This window comes from Columba livia, chromosome 2 (assembly GCF_036013475.1).
Source record: "Columba livia isolate bColLiv1 breed racing homer chromosome 2, bColLiv1.pat.W.v2, whole genome shotgun sequence".
NCBI classification, from domain to species: Eukaryota; Metazoa; Chordata; class Aves; order Columbiformes; family Columbidae; genus Columba; species Columba livia.
In genome coordinates, this window is record NC_088603.1 from 69,001,278 (window position 1) to 69,019,800 (window position 18,523).

The following is an 18,523-nucleotide window of genomic DNA, read 5'->3' on the forward strand; positions in this document are numbered from 1 at the left end:
AAATAATCTCATTCTGGAGCATTCTGAATCGAAATACAGACTCTTGTTTTCATCCAGCATCAAAAAGGGGTCAAGTCATTGTGCAGCAGCAACCACAACCATTTAATCCTTTGCAGGTACAATACAAAACAAGTATCGAATGCTTGATGTTAAACAGAAAGCAGCAGGACAGCTCTGAATCGCTACACAGACAAATTATTTTAGTTCCTCCTAGGGATTTAACTCCCCCCTCAAAAACAAACTGTCTGAAGGGCGGACTGATTCTTCTTTTAGATGTTTGCAAGCAAATTCTGTTGTGTCTATACCTTCTCCCTAACACGCATGTTCCTGCAGCATGTTAGAGCCAAGTACGTTTTTTGACTGGCTTCTTAAAAAGAAGTCTTATGCAGTAACAGTGTGTTCCTGAGAGTCTGAGCACACCTGAGAATTTTGTCAGAGAGCAAAGGTTTAAAGACAAGGAAGAAAGCCTTGCATGGACAGACCCAAGGTATAATTGCTCCATCTGGAGAAAAGGCCAGTGAGCCTGTGTATTCTTGGACACAAGAAAACAGAACAGGTGAGAGACTTTTAAAATATGCAAACAGCTTTTATCCAGTACTCTCAGTCACCTACATGACGAAAAATATCTATAACCATCTTTTGTCAGTTCTGGTCCTCATAAAAATACTTGTCATACATTTCAGGTAGGTTGGACTGTTTCCTGCAACCTGTTCTTAACTTCAAAAATATAAAGGAGTCCTAAATAAGCCAAATAAATGCACGGTTCTGATTTTACCCTACATGGATTTCTGTACAATTAAAGGTTAAAAATTCATCTTCTAAAAAATCAAGTATATCTTGAGATAGAACTAGTCAACAAGCTTCAGAATGACAATTTCATGAGCCATCCCACCCACGATCAGTTGTGTCCCACCAAGTCTTCAGCAGCAAGTTTGATCTGTATTTAATGTCTGACTCCAGCAAGGAACGAACTGCTAAATGCTGAGCATCCCTAAAGTCCTATTGATTGTTTCTTTTTACGGAATGTTGTCACACTAGATATGCCCCTTGATTTCAGCTCTGCCCTGCACTAATATTGTGGTTATCTAAATCAGCACAATGGTCAAAACAGAACACAGTGCATTTGGTGCATATAGTGATATAGAACAAATGTGTATGGCACAATAACCAGTTCATTTTTTATAAACCTGCATGGGTCAAATATTCACCAGTATAGATGCTGTCCATCAGCCAGTAAAACACATGTAAAAGAGGAGTTTTTACTGTGTCCAAATGTAAAAGGTTAAGTTTCAACAGATCTCACACTTTCTCAAAAAGAACCTCTGTAAAAGTACTCATGAGATACTCTGTACAAGTGCCTCACGAAGTTCAACAAAGGGAACTGCAAAGTCCTGCATTTGGTTAACAACCACCCTGCACACCAATTTATGTTGGAGGCTGCCCAACTGGAGAGCAGCTTGGCAGAAAAGGACCTGGGAGTCCTGTTGGACACCAACCTGAACGTGAGCCAGCAAAGAAGGCTGATAGTATCCTGAGCTGCGTAAGGAGCATTGCCAGCAGGTCAAGGGAGAGGATCCATCCCTTCTGCTCAGCACTGGTGAGGCAACACCTGGCGTGCTGGGTCTAGTTCTGGGCTGCCCAGTACAAGAGAGACATGGACATACTGGAGAGAGACCAGAGAAGGGACATGAAGATGATTAAGGGACTGGAGCACCTTTCTTATGAGAACTGCTGAGAGAACTGGGACTGTTCAGCCTGGAGAAAGTTCAGGAGCAATCTGTAAATGTCTCTAAGTATTTGAATGCAGGGTGCAAAACAGACAGAGCCAGGCTCTTTTCAGTGCTGCCCAGAGACAGCACCAGAGGCGACAGGCATAAACTGGAACACGGGAGGTTGCACTGGCACAGGTTGCCCAGAGAGGCTGTGGACTCTCCCTCCTTGGAAACATTCAAAAGCCATCTGGACATGGGCAACCAGCTGTAGGTGGCCCTGCTTGAGCAGGTGACCTCCAGAGGACTCTGCCAACCTCAGCCCTTCTGTGATTCTGTGATACTTGCTTAGTTATTTAAAATACTGGTTACTAAGGGTTAGTGGAAATTAGAAGTATTGAGGTAATGAGACCATGTATCCACCAGATGGCAGGAACCAGCTGAGGCCCAGGCCTCTGCCAGCTCTGTTAATGAAAAAATGTGGGACCACAGTGTTCATGAAGGATGTGTATACTGTTTGCCAAAGAACTGGGAAACTCTACTGTCTAAAAGTCACCATAAAAACATTTAAAGATTACTCTGATTTTGAAATTCTCATTTTGGTAAAAGGAGAAGGTTTGATTGGGATGAATGAGGAAGAATAAAATACAACTACTTGTTACCAGTGATTAATTTGATCTTTTGGTTTTCTGAACACCGCTAAGTGTATATCCATTAAAAGCATATTTAAAAAAAAAATCCTGATTTAACTTAAAAGTAATATTTAACAGAGCTATTGAAGATAAAGGAATAAGTAATTTCAAGTCTGCATTTGAAAACCAGGCGTCTTTTCAATGTCCTAGGGAACTAGGCACTTGCTTCCCAGTGCCATAGTTATTATCCACACAAACCATTCTTGTTCTTACTCCTTTCTGAGTCCTCAGTGTAGCTGAATCAGCATGAGTTCCTTCCACGTTACTGTACAACATACATGTTCATAAACCTCTGCCTCACGTTTCTTTCCCAGAGATCAAGCATTTGTCCATTTGAAACCCTTCAGTTAAATGGAGGTAATGTTCACTCAATTACATTATATGCTAGCAAGCAAAGCAGTTATCACTAACATACAAGACAGGTTCAGTTCCCCTGCTGGAGGCAATTTGGGCCCATTGCTGTGATAATATTGCCCAGAAGTAGCTACTCCCCTCAGAAGGTTCTTATAAACAGGGTCCTGACATATGAAACTGTCATTAGATAAAAATCATGAATAACACTCCCCCAAAAATGTTCTGGCTACTAGAAAACAAGAATGTGCCCCTTCTTTATAGTTGAAATAATCCTGAAAAATCTTATCAGGTGCCAAATTTTTGTAGAAGAACACAGAACATTCCCTACTCCTCCACCCAAAACCCAGTGGTCATCTCCTAGGCTTAACCCTGCTTCCCTAAGTGTTGCAGCATTCCAAGGACCCTACCTGATCACCACTGAACACCAAAGACTCTTCTCCAAATCCCTAGTTCCAGTGCTGCTTCAATGAAGGAACACTCATATTTCCTCTCTGGGAACATTAAGAAATGTGATAGGGAATTAGGTAACTGGTAGGGCTTCTGAGTGCCACGCTGCTAAGTAAAGCTGTTTTCTGGTGACTCTTCATTCAAACCAGATCAAAGTCAAAGGCAAATAAAGGTATTTACACACAGCTCCCAAAACAGACAGTACTAGTAAACAGGCAACCACACTAAAAATATAAGTACCCTAAAATGAAAGTGGAAAAGTTCCTTTTTTCCTCCAGCTGATTTGCTCTGGCCTTTTATCAACTGTGACCATTTGGATTCTGTTTTCTGTCTGTATTACACCTGAAGTTGCATCTATTAGCATCTGTTATTCACTCGTCTCTCAGTGAACTATGATAGCTTTTAATCTCTCCTTCAAAATCTTCAGATTAGACAAATCAGTTTCAGAGTGAAAGGCTACATTGATTTGAGAGACAGTTGTGCCATTTTCCTACACTGAAACATATAATGTTCTACATTATACTTACATAAATGTATAATTCATTTTTTTTTGGCTCGTTTTATATTCTGTACCTGCCTCCTTGCCCCAATAAGCAGTAATGTTCTCACTCTTTGGTGACGCAGTGTGTATGTTTGAGTAATGAACAATGCCTTTAACCAACACTTCCATTTAATTTCACTCTGTACATGAACATACATACTTGGTACAAATGTCTAAGTAGCATGAATATATGTAGGCTGCTGTGCACAACAATAATTAACCACTTCTGAATGACAAGAGGTTAGTGTTGATTAACATCCAACAACTCTCATTCAAGTCTTTTAGAAGAGCTCCTATTAGAGCACTTCAACATGATGCAGGAGATGTGATCTGCCTCCTCCAAGCAAAGGAAGGAATTGAACTTCAGCTTCATACATCCAGATGAATGCTTCAGCAATTTATTGGGTTTTTAAAGGTTTTAAAGCCCTCCCTTGAAAACAAGATGCTAGAATGCATATAAAAATGGGGAAAAATACACCTCTGTAGCTCTGAACAGCTAGATTTACAGCAGACCAGTGCTCTATTACTTCCCATTGATTACAAAATACTCCCCACTCAAGAGAGACAGACAAGACTTTTCAGCATTACTTAAATAGCTTAACATGGGATTCCAGATTCACCTTAAACCTTAACTACTGGAGTATCAGTTTTTAGGTTCTTACCTCCTGCTTTTGATCCAGTTCAAAACAACTCTTCTTGCCTAAATCTCATTTCTAAAGAGGATTTTTAGCTGCCAAGGCATTCAGCCACTTATTTTCATCAACTGGTACAATGAACTACCCAATATTATCAGCCTTCCTGACTCTGCTAACAAGAGAAAGCAAACTAAAGGAAGGAGAAATCAGTGCTGCAGGAGACTAGAAGTACTCCCATAACATGTGTGGCAATCTGATACAGCAGTGAAACAAGATCCTTTGTCATCAAAAGCCTCAGCTGTGAGTTCCCCAACACTAGCAAGCCCTGTTGTTATAACATCTCTATTATATGCATCCCAGAATAGAATAATCTGAATGCCTGCAGAATTTGTAGATTTTTTTTGAATTATTTTTAAGGCAGAATAATGAAAAACTAATAACTGAAACATTTGGGAATGAGGAAATATTACATTGTCACTGTTACCTGTTACTCCCCTTCTCTCCGCTGTCAGCCATGCCATTTCACCTTGAGTATCCAGCCTAATCACATATTGGGCTCTAACTTGGTATGCCTGTGCAATGTTGCTGGTGACCCTAAAATTTACATGTGACTGTCAGCATTATATGAAGCCTGTGAGATCTTGTAATTGTACCTTAGGATCTGATCTGGCTTGCAAAACCTGTGGCCACACACACACAAAAAGCCTGACACTGTATGGTCCTGAAGGGTTTGTGGTAAAAACCAATTTAAAAAAAAAAAATAGACTGTAACTGATGAAAGAAGTAGTGAATATTATAGAGGAATAAGCTCTGTTATATTACTATCAGTTTCCCAAGCTAGTTTTTCTATTAGGAGCTAATAGCTGGTTTAAGATAATATTTTGGCTGTCTTCCTTTCATTCTTCATTGACCTTCCTCATCATGCTAAAACTTGCTGTTTCCCGAATGATTTATCCATATTGATTTCACCCAGGTCTATGTTACAAAACAGATACCAGTGTAATTAGGACCATATCCTCATGAGTGCCAGCACCTAACACAACTGCATTTAATTAAGACAGAATGGGTTATTTGCTAAGCACTTTCATCAATTCACTTTATCTTACCTATTTAAGGGACTCATACTGCAGAAATGATGTCAGTTTTTAAATGAGTTAGGGTTACATGGGAAAAATAATGTATTTGTTTTAGTCTAATAGAGGGAAAAACTTTTTTATTTTCAGCTATGCTATTTACTGTGTTAAAATGGGAAATATTCAGTGTTTATAGTAGATATTACTAGTTAGTTCAGTAGGAAGCTATATTAACTTCTGTGTTATATAGAGCTTGTGGTCTGTTTGAGAAGCTTAATAGTACACAGGAACCTTAAATATTAAAAAGCAATTTTGAGAACTGCATTTAAACTTGCTGTAGAGATCCAGCCTTTTTGCACAGGGAGAACATGAATGTGATAGGGGAAAGATAAAAAAGAGAGATGGAAAGCAACGTTTATACCACAAAAACAAAATGCCACACAAGTGGCAGTTTAACAGCATTTCTCTCCCCAGTTTCAACCCACTTCCTATTACCGAAGTGTTCAGTGAGTTGCTAGAGGTCAGGAGCAGCTGTGATGACAGGTGGCAGCAAGTGGGGCAGCCAGCTCTGCCCAGCTGCACCGGCCCAGAGCCAAGGCCGCGCCTCATTCCCGACTCACGGTTAGGAGCTCACCTACCGCAGCCTAGGAGAAGTAATAAATCTGCGGTCTAGGCCAGACTCAGCAGTCAGCTGAAGAGGTAGAGAATGCGAGAGGCAGAAAGTTCATGCTCTGGCCTGCCTGCCATGCCCTGCTAAGGGGACGTTCGGAGAGGAGCGGTTTGGGAATGGCTCGTACACAAGATGGGAGGCTCCCAGCCCACACAACCCGCTGGCCTAACCGCCCTGGGGCAGTCCCCACAGCCGCTATCCAGCTACGCAGCCAGGGCTGGGTCTTTGGCTGAGGAGAAGGTCGACTGTCTCCCTGCGGCGGTTGGCGACACAGGCCTGAGGCAGTGACGCCGCTCAGGGAGCAGCAGCTCCTCGCGCGGCCTCCAGGCGGCGCCACGCCGCCGCGGGGAGGACCGGGGGCGGGAATCCTTGGTGTTTTATGCTGAGGAAAAAGTACGTGCCTTGTACACGGCAGCTGAGAGACCTCCCCAGAGCGCGGGCTTTTCAGCGCCCGGAGCCGTTGCACTTTTCCACCCTGGGGGTTTTTACCTCGGGAGCGCTTGGAACCGCCCCGGGTAGACCTCGGTCCTGCCTCAGCGCCAGGCGATACCATCTCACGGGGGGGGGAAGGAGGAGGCGTGAGGGGAGGTAGCCTCGTTCCTTTCCGGCGCAACGGCAGAAAGGGGGTTGCTGGAGGATGGTACGCTCCTCGTCAGGCTAGGTGCCCAAGGACTCCGCCTCATGTTTGTCCACTTCCTCTGCTTCCCCCCCCTACTTCTCCGCGGTAAGTGGGAGAGGCGAGGCACCACCCCAGCGCCTGCGCGCTGAGCGCGGACGATCAGTGTCAGAGGGGATGGACGAGACGGCGGAGCCCGGCGCGGGCCGGGCCAGCGCTGAGGCGGCAGCGATGGCGGAGGGCGACAGCGAGAGAAGCAATGGTGTCGCCGAAGGGGAGGCCGCCGCCGCCGCCACTGCTGCTGCTGCATCGTCAGCGCCGTGCTCCCCTCTGGCGGCCACTGGGGGCGAGGGCGGCGGCGCGAAGCCGCTGAGCGCGGCGGAGTACGCGCGGCGTGTGCACCAGTGGCTCTGGGACTCGTACTGCGGGTACCTCAGCTGGCAGGGCTGCCTGCCCGCCCTCCTCGCCGCCGCCTCCGCCGCGCCGCCCTGCGCCGCCGGCCCCCCTCGCGTCCCCGCGCCGCCGCCACCGGTCTCCCCACCGCCGGGAGCGGCCGCCGCTGCTGCCTACTACAGCCCCTTCTACCTCTTCGCTCCGGCGCCGGCCCACACAGCCACCGCCGGGCCGGGGCCCCGCGCCGCCGCAGCCGTCCCCACCCCGGCTTGGCCGGCAGCGGCGGGCAGATTGGCCTCCGTGCCCAGGGCGGCCTCCGGCAGCGCCACCGGGACCAGCGGCAGCGGCGCCCCCAGGGAGACGGGGCGGCCGGCAGGTGAGTGGGGGCGGGCGGGGACTGATGTAAGGGGGCGGCCGGCCTGGCCCTTGTTACCCATGGGGAGGCGGGTGGCGGCCGTGCGGGGTGGGCGGGGAGCGGAGGCGTCGCCCCCGCTGCTGCCCCCCTCGGCCTCGACGGGCCCCTCCGGCTCCGTTCTAGGCAACGCTATTGGGAGAAGGAAGTTTGGGGGAGGGGTTTGCGAGGTTGGGGGTCGCTGCGTCTTTGTGGGCTGCAGAGCTGGGCGTGTAGCCGTGCCTTGTGGAAGCTGGCAGCCCAAACACCAGTCTCTAAATCCATAATTCTAATCCGTAAGCGGGTTTGAGAGGATTGACCTGTACGTACTTCTTACAAGTTTAGTGTTTGTGGCGTGTTTTCGTAGATGTGAAGGAGTTTACTTTTTATTTTTCCTTGCGAGGCTTGGTGTTGTGGTGACAGGCTTGTAATACATCTAGCTTTATAAGTAGCCTGTTTCAGTGGTGAAATATAAACTCATTTTATCAGTTTTAGTGGACTCTTTGTGCTCAAATAATTTTATTTGATGAAACAGAAGTAGAGAAGTAAAAACGTGCTTACATTCAACAAGCTGGTGGCAGGACCTGAAATAAACAAAAGTCTGTTAGGGCTACAAATATTGAATACTGTACATAGCAGTGCTTCTGTTTATGTTTGTTTGGAGATAAGACAGTCTTGCTCTGATCACATCAGAGAGAAAACCTGGAGCACAAACGTTTCTTGACAGGTTGAGGGGCACCTAGTTGAGATTCCCTGAAGGTAGCACCTTGGATAATGGTAGAAAACCGTTGAGCAAAACACTGATGCACTTCGGAGAAAAGCCAGATCTCCTTTCTTTCTTTCTGGAGGGCAGACTACAGCGTTACCGATCTGTGACGTTATTTATAAGCTCGGTGGCTGGGTGTGAGGTGAGGATGTTTTTAGTTGCTTTTTCTTTCTTTTGAAGGGAATCTAGCTTCTGAACTCGCTTCTTTCTTGTGTTTTTGAGCACGTGCTCTTTAAATAAGGTTGTAACACAAAGCAGTGTTTTCTTTAATTGTGCCCTGATTCTGGGTTACGGATTGGTTTTAAACAGATATTGCCAGTCATTGGAAAAGAGGATATGTACAAAGGCTAGACTGAAATTCTTAGGGTTTTTTTTGTTTGTTTGTTTGTTGTAATCCTAGTTCTTCAGGAACTAAAACCCTGTGTTAAAGGTAATTCGGGGCAGGAATAGCATTTTGTGCTGCTGAACATAGTTCTTCTGAATGTTAAATACTGCTGCAACACCAGGCCTTCTGAAGGGAACTCAGTGTGATATAGTGATACGATACAATTACAAATGAAGACTGTCGTACTGGTGCTTTGGCTCCAGATGGCACATGGATGTATGTGGAGTAACTAAAGCAATTATGGCTCCTTCTTTTCTGCTGCAGATTATTGCCCACACAGCAGGCTTGGCAGGGCGGGTCATGTGTCTGTTCCTACGTCACTGCAGTTCACAGCCCAGTGTGTTTACCTAAACTGAAATAAGTGACAGCTTGCGTTAATGTGACAGATTTTAAACTGGGATGTCAAAAAGTGGAATGGGTAACTGCCTCTTCCAGTTCAATCTGCCTGCAGGTGGGTGTCAAAGCACCAGAATTAACAGCACTCTGGGCAGTAGCAGGCTTTTTGTGGAAGGTGATCATGATTTAAGAACATCCTTTTGCCCCTCCTTGCCTCACTGGAGGAGATTACTGCTCTTCTGCTGGGAACAGTGGAACAGAATGTGTGCTCAAGCCTCACCTGCTCTGCCTGGTGCGAACCCATCTTTACTGCTACTTTAATGCCTAGACTTTGAGCTGAGATGGATGTGTGTTGCATTTGGCTGTCCCTGCTGCACACATAGTAGCTCCTGGCAAAATAATGGATTTCTGATACAAGGAACATCTCAGATCACTGCAATGGAACTCTGCCAGTCTAAGGCTTACCAAGGGTTGTTGATGTAACGGAGTTTAAGGTAGTTTTAATACTTATTTTCTTAGCCCCATTTAGCTTCTTCCTTATTCAGTTGTTGAGTCTAGTATATTCAAATGAAACTGGGCCACTAACTTCAGTGAATGTGTTCCTTTAAAAAGAGCAAATGAATGGTTTCATCTGGTGCTGTATGCTCAAGTCAGGACTGGGGAAACTGGCTATGCTCCCTTCTGCCTTAGTTGAAGAGTCTTTAGTTAGAATTTAGTTGCCAACTTGGAAATACTTTGACAATGAGAATTTAATCCAGTTTGGTATTATTTATGTAACAGTGATGCTACTCGATAGTATCAATGCAGAGTTATCAGTGAAACAGGTATGAAAGAAAGATCTACAAACTGACGTATATTAAATAAGAACTTGCTCTTGCCTAATCACTGCTTGATTATACTTAACCCATTTAAAAAGCACCCAAGTGCTGTGGGCTTTCAGCTTCACTTGTGTAACTTGTGAGGCTAGTGGCATTATTGGTCTCAGCGGTTGAACTGTGGAGGCTTATTCTGAGTGAAATTTGATGATGTTTTTTGAGATTAGAGAGAGGAACTATTTTCTTTTCTTTCCTTTCCCCCTTTCCCTGTGCATAGGGGTTCGTGATCTGAGGAACACTTCACAAACACAGTCACTACTTTCCACAAGTTACATGTAGTAGCACTTGGGTATTTTTAAATGAAATTTTGATGTGAGTCCTTGCTAGTTTGATATGAGTAGTCGTATTTGGGAAATACAGAGGGGTAGATGGGTTCAGATGAAAATTACTTTGTAAGACTATTCCTTGGAAACCTTCTAAGATACTCTTTAGTATTTTCATTGCTTTAATCAATCTGAGTTAGCGTTACCTTGTAACTGTGACTGCTTATTTTGCCCCCATTTGCACTTGGCCAATTAAATAGGAGAAATGTGTTAGATTTTTCTGGTTTGTGGTAGGGCAGCATCTGCGCATCATTATAATAAGATGTCTGTAGGAATATTGATGTTAGGTATGACTAGTATTTTCATTCATTCCTGTTTCTGAGTTTGATTTGAGGCAAAATAGGCTGTGTTTTACTTTTAGAGAGCTGGTACTTGGTGCATACAGAAGCCTTTCTGCTGAGCAATAGAAAGTTATGCTAGATGTAAGATCTAATTTTCCTTTCTCTGAACTCTCAGATTTACTGAAATCTGTCTCTGTGAAAGCTATTCTAAATGAAAGAACATAAACATTGATGCATTTTCAGTGTACTTTGGTTCTTTAGTGGGGTGGGATTTTGCCTGTGACCCTAATTGTGAAGGGACTCAGAGTTCTGAAAGAGTTTCATTTAATTGAAGAAGGTTGTAAATGTAAATAATTCAGATTATTTTCTGTTTGTACACTTTTAGAAGTTTTCTCAAAGATGATGTGAGCTGAGATCAAGATCTTGATAATGTTCTTGCAGTGAGGTTAATGTGAAATGTTCTTTAGGTGATAGTGTTAACTTTGTGTAAGTGCAGTAAAATCTGAGTAATGTCAACTCTTTCTGTTGCAGGTCGGGAGTTCATTATCCCTTCGCTGGCACACAGGTTCATAGCAGAGATGGTGGATTTTTTTATTCTCTTCTTTATAAAGGCAACCATTGTTTTAAGTATTATGCACCTCAGTGGAATAAAGTAAGTTGAACAGTTTAAAGCTTTATTATGTACAGCTTTAAGCTCTTCATGCTCTTTGAAGTGTTGTGATGTGTATATATGTATGGTATGCTTACGCATATGGTGGCACTTGGTAACAGTCAAAAGTGGAGGAAAAAGCACCCCTGGGTTAAGCTCCTTTTAAACACTTTCTGATTTTGGGTCAGCTGATGGAAACAACAAATTTGTACAGGTGTCTTTGTAGGCTCACAAACTCCCTACTAAGAACAGATTAGACTTGCAGTCTATTTTTGCGAGGCAATTGCAAGATTTTTTTTGAAGTCCTCTAAAAAATTCAAAGAAAAAGCATTGAATGATTGATTGATTGTTTTTTTTTTTTAAACAGCCTTTAAAAATGTACTAGGTCTGGCTGGGATGGAGTTATTTTCTTCATAGCATCTCCTGTGGTGCTGTGTTTTTGATTTGTGACCAAAGCAACACTAACAACAAAAAATTACTTCAGCTTCTGCATGTCAGATATGTATGTACTTTTAAAATACAGCTAGATTGCTAGGATGCTACCATACTGCAGTCTTTACTGGACATAAGTTAGGTTTCTTAAAAAGTACAATCAAGCATCATGTGTATCAGCTCTACACCAGATTGAGTGTAAAATGTGAAATGAAGAATCTTTCAGATGTGATCGTTTACCTCAAAGACTGGGTTTTTTTAATATGCTTCTTTAACTGCAGGTATTTTATTCTGTAGCTCATGTAGCTTTTCTGCTTTGGGTTGGTATAATCAAATATGTTGTTCTGATTAGCAGATAAGAACTTGGTACAGTCAGTAATTCTGTTACTGTAAAAACACATTTCAGAATCCGAGTTTTCTGCCAAAGAACCTTCCAAATGTTGACTGACTGTAAATTGATACTGTACAGATAACATCTTTCAGACACCTTAAACTGCTGCTTGGAAGGTGTGTGGAAGAGGGTCAAATCCAAAACAATAAATATGTTGATGTAAATGATCAGTGTTTTTTGTTCAGATAAGCATTCAGTTGAAATGCCAAACTCTCAGTTCTGTTTAGTCGCCAAAACCTCCAACTGTCACCTGACAGCTTGTATTCCCATCTTGGTTTTAGTAGGCTGAGAATAATAAAAATGAAGTACTGGAACGGTGGGGAAGAACTATGTGTATACTGCTTCTCTAAAGCAGTGAAGGTGATAGGGAATTTTTTTTCAATCCATTTACAGTATATTCAATATTACTACTTTTGTAAGAGCAAATAAGTTGCTTACAAGTTGCTTCAGAGAAACATTCTGGGGTTTTTTTGCTCATGAGGTGTGTTGTCCTTGGGGCTGGGCTCAGGAGTTGTCATGAAAAACAAACATCCTCACAAGCTCAAGATAGAGACTTCAGGCCAAGGTTGTATTGAAGGGAAATATAGGTTGTGCTACACTTTTTTTTTTTTTTCCTTAATTTCTAATATATTTTGTTCTTGAAGTCTGAATAAAGAGAAAGGCAAGTAGTACAAATATAGATGGACTGTTTTGAGGTTAGACTGCACATTTCTGTGAGTAGTAATTACTGCTTAAGAGGTGAGTGAAAGGTCATTGCCTAAATTCATGTTGCAGGTATGCCCATTCCAGCTATCAGATGAGAATGTTAAATCTGTAGTTTATCTTGTGGAAATACTCATTTGACCCCAAACTGATGCTTTGCTAACTTTATTAAGCCAAACAGCTGAAGGTTTCAATTGTTTCAAGTTAAAAATTTCTTCCTGCGTGCCAGGACATCTGCCTCTAGAAGAGTGTGGTGAGCAGTTAAGAGTACTGAGAAAAAGGAGCCCTGGTCATGCAAAGGGAGGCTGAGTTGCGACACTTGCAACTTCTCCCTTGCATTTATGGAGAGCAGTGCCACCTTCTCCTTGAGAGTTCCTGTAAGGAAGAGACTTGGATGCCTTCCATTTATACAGTTAGGTGGTCACATGCAGAATCTCTTGTTGATCTTTCAAGAAGTGTGAGAATTTTCAGAATGCTTCTGCAGCTCACTGCCCAGGGACACCATTGTGCGAAAGGGGTAATAAAGAATCTTTTGTTTCTTGGTGAAAAAGACAAAACAAACTAGGCAGCAACTCAGAAGGAAATCCAGTGTTCTGAATTTTAATGGCTTATTTAGTGTCAGAGTAGCCAAGAAGCTTTTGTTCTTTTACTAGTAGCAGAACTGAAGGAGTGAATTCTAGTATTGAAGGGGTTACATTGGTATTGGGAGAACGATGGTTCTAAAGTTCAATCTTATTTTGTACAGGGACATCTCTAAATTTGCCATGCATTACATCATAGAAGAAATAGATGAAGATACGTCCATGGAAGATTTGCAGAAAATGATGATAGTAGCTCTCATCTACAGGTTATTAGTCTGCTTCTATGAGGTACCTACTCATAAACATTAACATCTGCAATTGATAGTTGTCAGTTGTTGAATAAATGTTTAAAAAAAAATCTATCACCATTGGCCTGTAAAGTAAATCCTATTTATATAGTATTTTGGATTATGTTGAAGCTTATGACATTCACATAGCTTTGCGGAAAACCAGGTTTGCTAGACCAGTCGAAAACACGGTGGTGTGTGAAATTGAAATAACTTTTCTTTTACAGATAATCTGTATTTGGGGAGCAGGTGGAGCAACCCCAGGGAAGTTCTTGCTTGGACTGCGAGTTGTGACGTGTGATACATCTGTGCTAATTGCACCCAGCCGTGTGTTAGTCATTCCATCCTCTAATGTCAGTATGACAACGTAAGTTCTCTTAGATCAGTCACATTGCTTGCAGGTTAGTAGTGTGGAAAGCATGTGGTTTGGAAGGAAATACACAATTTCTTTGTTATTGGCCTTTGCAATAATTGGATTGCAAGAGCTGTTGTTAGATTCTGTGATCTAAGAAAAAAAACAGCAGTTATTCAATCCTGTGAGTATTTTTCAGGTTAAATAATCTGTGAACTCTGGAGATCGATTTCTGTGCTGTGCAAAACTGAGGCACTAAACTTGAAAGTACAGCTACCTACTGATAGAAGCAGAAAGGTGAAAATAAGGCACTGAATGTTTTACTCTCTTTTCAGGTCCACAATACGAGCTTTGATCAAGAATTTTTCTATTGCTTCATTTTTTCCTGCATTCATTACACTGCTGTTTTTCCAGCATAACAGAACAGCCTATGATATTGTAGCAGGAACTATTGTGGTAAGAAGAAATGGAGTGAGATGATACCAAAAGATGAGATTTCCAGACTGGTTTTTAACATCCCCTTCCCCCCCCAGTGAACAAAGAACTACCCCAAAACTGAAATTGAGGTGTCTATCAGAATCTTTTACCCAAATGAAATGGGAACTGGTTCAGAAGCTGATGTTCTGCTCCAGGATGATGCCAGCAGCTACCTTCGAAGTATTTGAGTTTTCATGAATGACAAAGAAGTCTGTGAGAAACAATACGTATTGCATCTGGAAGTATTAACCTCCGACTGATGAGAAGGAAAGTGACTGTATGAACTGCAGAAAGGAGCTGTTTCGTTCATCAGTCTGTGGAAAGCAGATACCTAGAAATACTTCACCTAAAAAGGAATGTCGTTCCTACAGTTTTGGATGTTGGCAGGTAACTAGAAAATCAAGTTGTTTTCCAAGCAGTTGCCCAAGTCATTTGATAAACTCTGAGGAGAAGAGAACTGCAGTATTAGAAAGTAAGGCAAATGATGTTAATTGCCATGTGTGTTAGAAGAACTGAGCAGTGTTTATCATGTCCCTTATTATTGCTTCACAGATCATATTCCCTCACCTCTTTAAGTATTTTATCAGAACATTAATGTGAAGAGGTTTTTGCATGATTGTCTCAAGCATTATCACTTATTTCACATATCAAAGCTAATAAAAAAGGGGTGAAATAATAGCTGCTTTTTCTCTGGGAAGGGTGTGTTACAATGCAGTGTTAGTGAATTAGTGTGTGTAAATAATTTTGGAGCTGTGAACAGTACAGATCATGCTAATGAAAGGTAACTCTTTTGCATCTCTTTGGGGTGAAAGCACTTGTTTGTTTCTTGCATATGATACCAAGCAAAACAACTGACTGTGTTTCAGGAGCATGCAGAAAACACAAACTGTGTTCTGGGTGTAAATCTACAAAAGTACAAATACTGGTTATTTTCACTTTATAATTCTGGCTAATTGTTTGTATATTCAGAATAACTTAAATACTGAATAAAGAAGCTTAATATTTTGCATGACTACATAGCTTTGATAATAATATGTTTATTCTCATGTTGTTAGTATCTTGAGAAAGGAATATAAACAGTAATGGGAATGTTGTATTAAAATTTGAGTTTAGAATTCTTCCAGGGCCTAGTTTTCCTCTGTTCCTCCCTTGGGTGTAACTTGCCAGTCAGTGGCTGAAATTCTTACCCTACATTCAGTTTTGGACAAGGGTTTGGCTGATTTTTTTAGAAGTCGAAAGTGTATCTGTCAAAATACCTCATCATTTTGAGGGTTACTGTTGTTTTACACTAATAATTTACTCTTTGGCATCTTAAATGTACCATGTTACTGACATGCATCACTGAAATAAAAATGTCTAAGCTATAACTGATGATAAGCAGGCCTGAATAAAGCAGCCTTTTGAGTGAAGCTGGAGTGAAGCTGCTTAGCTGAACCAGAACTTTGCTGAAATGTTCTTTCAAATAATTACACTGTTGACTTAAGCGTTGGAGTAAAAGTTAGGCAGGGCACTCAGCCTGTCAGAAGCTAAAGCTGCCAGAACTCACTCAAGTCACTTCTAGGGTGGGTCTTCCCTATTTACAATTTCAGTATGAATTCAAAAACTTTTGTTCTAGTTATTCTAGGAGTGATCTAGAAACTAGGATACAAGATAGGGGGAGGAAGGGAAAAAGCAACAGCCTTGACTGAAACTTTGCTCCCACTTCAGATAAGGGAAAGTATTTCTTAGCCTGTAGAAAAACACTACCCCTTATACAGCAGGTTAAAAAAAAAAAAAGTATAATTCAGGAACAGAGAACACATTCATGGAAATATGTATATATTATGCTGCTGTAAATGCTAGGGTTTAGTTTTATGCAAATTGCATTAAAAATGCACTTTTTTTTTTTTTTTGTAGGATGAGTTGTTTGGCAGGTGATAGAGCTATGGGGAAAAAAAGTGAAATTTGTGGCACTTTTCAGATTTAGACATCTGGAAATCACTATTGTGTATAATCTTTCCACAGCTGGAGTGGCAGGATGTGCCTGAATAGGAGTTTCCATGTGTTGTTTTAAAGTCTAGTTGCTGAGTGTGTTGTATTTATGGAAATAGTGGAAGTTTTCACATGTAGAGCTCTAATCACAAAACCAGAAGTTGGCCTTTGTCCTCCTGTCAAGTCTAATTTGTGGTGAAAAAAAGGATCTCATTTCATAATACTGGCACGTGTAGGTGTACAAGGGCCAAGCAGCACTGGGGCGAAGGGCAGCAGTGTGAGCAAAATACCCTGGCAACACCTCTGAAGACAAAGCTTATGCAGTTGTGCACGTCTTTCAGTTCTAGCGGTAGCAAGCACAGATCTCAAACATAAACTGAATGCTGTGGCTAAGCAAAAGTTAAGATGCGGTCTCCAGCCAAACAAAAAGCACTTCCTCTCATTTTACTAGAATGATGTCTGTTCTCTACGCAGCTCCTCTAACTGGAACGGAAGTGGAAAAATCCCCCAATCACTCATTTGTTTGTAGGGTGGTGTGTTTTGTTTTGCTTTTTTAAAATACCTCTACAAAAATCAGCTGCAGCCAAACAGTTGACACAGTGAGACGGCTCCAAGCTTAAGTCTACAGTAAAACTCCCCTTCCTAACAAGGAACCTCTAACTAATTTAAGATCCTCTAAAATCAGCATCCGTGTCACTGGCAAAAAGCAGAGGTTGGAGAAAGCACATGACATTGCTCAGGTTCAGTGGATCATCTTATATGGTCGCACCCTTCACGGAGAATTTAAAAAGCCAAATCATATGTCATAGTTTTTATTGATGGCATTTATCCCATGGTTTAACATGTTAATTATACTGTAATAAACATGGCTTTAATATTAAACTTTTCCTTATTATCCAAAGTCACCACAGTCCATTTCAGTAAATATAAAAATATATACTTAATACTTTGTACAATACTGGTTTTTGGTCCAAACAAAAATGGATCAGAAAAGCCAATAAACTTACTTTAAGAATTCCCAATTTTAAAGATTTTCTAAATGGATTTAGGCAACTTTGAATAATGGGATTTACATAAAATCTGAGACGATACTAAACAAAAATGGCCGTAACACACAAAATTAAAATTTCAATTTCACAGATTTGTTATGCCAAAAGTACAGAGAAACAAAATTGTATTTACACATGTTTCATAATAAAATAACAAAGGCGAGACAGGTGATAAAGGGCTGTAAGAATGAAAATATAGAAATAGCGTATAATTATTAAATGAAGAACTACAGATCTAACAAGTCCTTAGCATGGATCATCCTTAAATCAGTCTTCCTCTATCAGAAAATTTTAGTGCACGATACACCCAAACTCACTCACTTCACACATACACCAGCACAAACTCAGCATAGAAATCATTCGGTATCAACATTCTCTACTCTATACAGCATCCCTCGCTGATATAATTACAATTTCGAGGCGTCAGTAAACGCAGATGAGTGCACATAGTGGTGCCGATGAAGAGGTATTGTACAAGCCATTCACTGCGCAGGCTCTACTCATGGCTACAGCCAGACCATGCCGAGTCAGTGAGAGGAGGAACTTGCTGGAGTTCTAAAATAGTTTTGCTTGAGAACGGCCCTGTTGCCAACGTTATTCATTACCAAAAAAAAACCTAACTGGGGAGAGGGCAGGGAAGGAAAGGGCAGCAGAGTTTTATATTCCTTTAGGCAGATCTGACTTGAGCTAACCCAGCATGAGGTACGATCCCGACAACTGAACAATGCAGGGTAGCAGCTGCTTCGAAAGTTGCTTTACCAATCAGGCGGTTATTTTCTACGTCTAACTGCAGTCTTTATCTTCCGACCAGAAACCGAAGATCCAGAGGCAGAGAAAACATTTTTCCCATTAGTCCTATCAAAAGAAATTAGTAGTTCAGAGTTTAGGACAGTGTAGCTGAAAATTCAGTAGCAGCACTGAGCAGATACTCCAGAACAACCGTTTCATAGTCTTGTCTCACTAGTTACCAGCTGGCAACAAAGGGCATATGATGAACAGGAGGAAGAGAGTTCCAGAAACCAAAAGAATTAAATCTCTCTTATTCAGAAGGGAAGCAGCAGTATAATGGCTAGATATGGATTTTATCTTTCGAGAACAAGACCATTTCACATCCGTTGATGTGTGGTATTTCTGACAACTAGGCT

The 18,523-nt window shown here is 41.8% G+C and overlaps 2 protein-coding genes across 8 annotated transcripts in view; one reads left to right on the forward strand and one right to left on the reverse strand.

The window, feature by feature from the left end:
* Window positions 1-6,866: 6,866 nt before the first annotated feature.
* FAM8A1 (family with sequence similarity 8 member A1) lies at window positions 6,867-15,767 on the forward strand. The gene is made up of 5 exons (XM_065052381.1): window positions 6,867-7,506; window positions 11,019-11,139; window positions 13,407-13,530; window positions 13,757-13,896; window positions 14,217-15,767. The coding sequence occupies exons 1-5, from the start codon at window positions 6,915-6,917 to the stop codon at window positions 14,359-14,361; spliced, it is 1,122 nt and encodes a 373-aa protein (XP_064908453.1). The 5' UTR covers window positions 6,867-6,914; the 3' UTR covers window positions 14,362-15,767.
* A 1,358-nt stretch (window positions 15,768-17,125) lies between these two features.
* NUP153 (nucleoporin 153) overlaps window positions 17,126-18,523 on the reverse strand; it is a 45,169-nt gene continuing 43,771 nt past the window's right edge. For all 7 annotated transcript variants that reach the window (XM_065052367.1, XM_065052366.1, XM_065052364.1 and 4 more), the window contains exon 22: window positions 17,126-18,233. In XM_065052367.1, the coding sequence (XP_064908439.1) occupies window positions 18,149-18,233 (85 nt within the window). In that variant the 3' untranslated portion in view covers window positions 17,126-18,148. The remainder of the gene's footprint in view (window positions 18,234-18,523) is intronic.

What these genes read in the sequence shown, in the direction of transcription:
- FAM8A1 (XM_065052381.1), top strand. Translation starts at nt 6,915, where the DNA reads ATGGACGAGACGGCGGAGCCCGGCGCGGGCCGGGCCAGCGCTGAGGCG. An exon ending in GGAGACGGGGCGGCCGGCAG is followed by an intron (nt 7,507 to 11,018) that starts GTGAGTGGGGGC and finishes TTTCTGTTGCAG; the next exon opens with GTCGGGAGTTCATTATCCCT. An exon ending in TCTAATGTCAGTATGACAAC is followed by an intron (nt 13,897 to 14,216) that starts GTAAGTTCTCTT and finishes CTCTCTTTTCAG; the next exon opens with GTCCACAATACGAGCTTTGA.